At 36.5% G+C, this 4505-nt stretch overlaps 1 protein-coding gene across 1 annotated transcript; it reads left to right on the top strand.

Moving 5' to 3' along the window:
- Positions 1 to 1708: 1708 nt before the first annotated feature.
- On the top strand, positions 1709 to 3142 carry Smp_206170 (unnamed protein product; the record flags this gene model as incomplete). The annotated part of the gene is made up of 2 exons (XM_018790820.1): positions 1709 to 1859; positions 2886 to 3142. 2 exons carry the CDS (start codon positions 1709 to 1711, stop codon positions 3140 to 3142), a joined length of 408 nt encoding a protein of 135 aa, XP_018644819.1.
- Between the last annotated feature and the right edge of the window lie 1363 nt (positions 3143 to 4505).

The raw sequence follows: 4505 nt of genomic DNA, 5'->3' as shown, positions 1-4505 counted from the left end.
TTTAGTTTAAGGTGTTCTAAACTATTAAGAATTTGATTTCCTCAATTATCAATATAAATGTAGAAAAAGAATTTACCTCGTCCTCCTCTTTCTTTCTTTATTCGTTGTTATGAGACCGGATTATGTTTACAAATTCACTACGTAATGGAGGTCAGCTAGTTGTGAACAACGTAGAGCCTGATGAATATATTCTTCTTCGGTTCACGTTATTATACCATTATCAATACAGTGTGATAAAATAATCATGATAAATAATAGAGTTGTAAATATAGTAACCGTATCAGTGCTAATAAAAAATGATTAAGTTTGAATAATTTGTTTTGAGAAGAAAAAATGAATTCGTTGAGTTTCGAAATTCAGGATCTATGAAAAGAGAAATGTTGAATATGTATCTGTGCCATTGTGATTAATTCTAAGATATATTACCCGAAATCCTAAATAAACTATAGAGTTAAAGTAGGTTTAATTCCATGGTTACTGTGGACGAATTTTTCTGTCCTTGTTCGGCTGATCTTGATTGCTGCTTTCTTGTTCCTCCCTTCTTCAATCTTATCCAGTGCATCAACAGTGATCCATTCCTTCTGATGGTGCTTCTTGTGACTCAGAACCTCCTGACATGCTGAATTGATTGCCCCTTTTATCCCTTTCCAGTTGTTCTCCATGGTAGTTCCCTATCCACTGAGTAGATCGTGAAAGGCCTGGAACCTATTGCTGAGGGTTATCTTAAATTCATTGAGTCTATCAGTATCCCGAAGAAAGGCCCTATCAAACTTATATGATATTGTCCACCCCGTTGTCCAGTGCTTCTTGAGTTTCAGTTTCATCTTGGCGACCAGCAAGTAATGATCTGAGGCTATATCAGCTCCTCTCTTGGTTCTCACGTCCTCTATTGTCCTTCTGAACCTTTTATTGATGCAGATATGGTCGATTTGGTTCTGTGTAGTGTGATCCAGTGAAATCTACGTGGCTTTGTGAATGCGTTTACGTGGGAATATAGTGCCGCCTATGACCAGTTTGTTGAAGGCACATAGGTTTGCAAATCTCTCACCATTTTCGTTCCTTTCTCCCTGTCCATGTTTTCCCATGAAGTTTTCGTATCCGGTGTTGTCCATTTCAACCTTAACATTTAGCTATCCCGTCAGAATGGTCAAGTCCTTTGTTCAACATTTCTCAACGATTGACGTGGGACCGGCAGTGACCCCAGAGGGGCTCCAGGTGAAGTTCTCACGGGTTTTAGGTAATATCATAATATCTTCAAACGTAGCAACTAATAGGTGAACTATTATTATATATATAAGAACTCTCGTCTAAATTAGAGCGAATAGTTTCACAGTATTTGAGCGCCGAGTTGATGTAAGACATTAAATAGGAATAATATATTTGTAAAATCTCAGCAAATGAATTTGAAGTAAATCCAACGTTTCGCCTGGCAATCTGGTCCAAGCTTTTTCAAATTCATTCGCTGAGATTTTACAAATATATTATTCCTATCTAATGTATTATTATATATGTTTTTGGGCTTCTGCATACACTTTGTTTGTAAGCTGATCATAATAACCCGAGCAAATAAACTGCAGTGTCGGTGAATACCGTTTTGAACTTGTCATATAGTTGTTAAGATAGTTTTCTCATCACTTAGTTTATTATTACACTATTAATCAATTAATGTATTTTCATTTTTCTTGACTAACTCAGGCGTGTTGTACCAATGAATTCATTAAAAAGAGATTCATTAGCTGCTAATGATGTGTTATTAATACGTAAAGTTATGGAACATGTATTTCAACGTTTATATAAACTAGCGGATACATTAACAATGAATGGTACGTTATCTAGTCCACCATCACCTAGATCTGCAAGTGAGTTGATTATCCCAGTGAATTTCTTTAGGTTTATGAGAAGATATTTGGTTTTAATGATTAATTGATCATATACTTATTCATGTACTTGACTTTAAGCTGCCGTCTAAGTTTTGTCACTAATGATACTATTCGATTACCTAAATCAAAGTAGATAGATTGGTGGTCGAACTGCTGATCTCATAACTGAAAGTCAAACGTCTTGATCACTAAACCACTGCTCCATAAATGGATAAATGGAAGCAGCAAGAAGAAAAAACGAATTCGAGTTGAATATTTCTCTCCTCCTCAACTAGGTCGTTTCAACTTAGCTTGAAGACGGTCTGTTATTACGGTATTTCTGCATTCAATAAGGCTCAGGCGTTCTTGTGCTCTGTGCAGAGCACGTACTCTAACAGTAACAGTCGCCTGTTGACCTTGTCTATCGGTAGAGTAACAATGATACGTTATTTTTATTTTCATCAATAAGTTGTTATCAGGTGTCATCTGATCTACCTTTTTTTGTTTCTTGATACTTAAGGAAATAAGTGAATATCAGGGCAATTGCTTCAATTGACAATTGTCAATATTTGCTTATTACTAGTCTTTCTTGACCTATTATATTTACTGAAGTGTTAGAGTCACTCATTAGTATTATTTCACCGCAGCGCTTGGATTTTTGGAGGCGGTTTGACAACTTCCGGTAGGAATTGTCTCTTATTTCATCCTCTTAACAGTTAATGGTGTGAGGAGTCTATCCAAAGAATACAAACACAATAGCATGGTAAATCTGTGGAATGTTCACTTCAGTCTTAATTAAACTCATTAGTTATGCACACATCCATTATTCACTAATTTCATGATGGGAAAGTATTATATTTTTAGTCAACATATATATATATATATATATATATATATATATATAGTATTATGTAGTTGTACATGAATAATCGACTGGTGTATTTCTATTTTGTTACAATAATATTGTTAACCAACATCGTCACTTGTACACCTTTGTGTTCTTGTTTTTTTGCTCACTTTTAAAAGGACAAAATGATGAAACTGGTCAAGTTGTTCCGCCTAAATCACCATCTTATTGTGATACAACTTCTAATCCTCAAACACCTGTAATGGCACCATTAAATCTTCCACCTGAAACATTACAAATTGATTTAGCTAGAATAATAGCGACAGCTTCATCAAATAATCCACAGCCTGAGAATATTATCGAAATATGGTGTGGTGATCAGGTAAGTCAAATGCTAGTTTTGGTTTTTTTCCAAAAACAGTTCAAATCTGAATAAATAGATCTTTTCACAACATAATCAAATAATACTTGTATCAAAGTGCTTTAAGGCTCCCGAATGCCCTTGTACGGCCAAGGGCGGGGAGAGTCAGCTTTCTCCCTTGAAATGCTCTCACATGGCTACGTGCATACAACCACTGCTAAGAAAGTCCTACTCACTGCCTTCTCGTGGCGAGGGTGTTGTCTACGAAATTGAGAGGACAATAAACGAATGTCCGATGCTTTAATCGGGTTGGTGGATACGGAGGTTCCACCTAGGTGAGTTGGAAAACCCTGATTCCAAGCCAATGTTTCACATGGGCTCCAGTATCCTGAAGGCACAAATGGCGTATGAACCAATTGTTGGTCACTGACTACCGTGGGACTTCATCTCCTAAAGTTACTCTATTGCCCTATGGATTAGACTTTTAGGTCAAAGGCTCCGGGTGTAGCCCCCTAAGACAACCATTTGCTTCAGTGTGGGCACCCGTGCAGTATCACAGCCCACACAAAAATCAAGTGACTTGTGTGACGCATATGTATTCGGCTCCCCTTTGTACCAATATTTATGTGTTCAAATAAATAAATATAAATAAGGTATTTTAATTATTCTAAACATCAGACAGTCAAGAAACAAGGTGATAATAGTGTAAATGGATAATAAATATAATCATAGGTCACAGATAGTATGAACTTGAGAGTATTAAGCTGGCTATCTTAAAGTGAAGAATCAACACCTCACATCGTGAATTTTAGGTTGTATTATAGCTAAAATGTTTAACTGGACATCTTCAGTTATTACTGAACATTAAAATTAACAAGATCAGCACCTTCATATTTAGTGGTTTCAAAGAGTGAACAAATCAATACGAACCATTTGATAGTTGAATTCATGAATGGATCTAATCTAGACCACAATTGAAAACCTGGAAACACTGGACGGTTGTTTCATCCTAGTATGTTTTAGTATGGAGTTCCTAAATAGTGCGTATACACGATCCCATACGCGGGATTCGGACACACGACCTTCGCACCTCGCGCGATGCTTAACCTCTAGAACACAGCCTGCATCCAACGGTGTTAACGTCTAACTTCAATCGATCCATCAACCTGTGCAACCCTTCATTCATTACCTGTTTGGGGACCTGGACAGTATCACAGCCCTCACACAAATCAAATGAGATTTGTGCGGCGCCTATGTATCTGATGCTTCCTTGTACCAATATTTATGTGTTTAAATAAATAATATTTACATGCATATACGAAATTAATAAACCAGTTGAGACAGTTTACGAGTCAGTGATTACAGTGGAATAGATTACATAAATAAACATACGTAAAAAGTACAAATTGGTAGTGCGATGACAGGTGTACTAGTTGTG

This window comes from Schistosoma mansoni (assembly GCF_000237925.1).
Source record: "Schistosoma mansoni, WGS project CABG00000000 data, supercontig 1542, strain Puerto Rico, whole genome shotgun sequence".
Taxonomy (NCBI): domain Eukaryota; kingdom Metazoa; phylum Platyhelminthes; class Trematoda; order Strigeidida; family Schistosomatidae; genus Schistosoma; species Schistosoma mansoni.
This window is presented reverse-complemented; position numbering and strand designations above follow the sequence as displayed.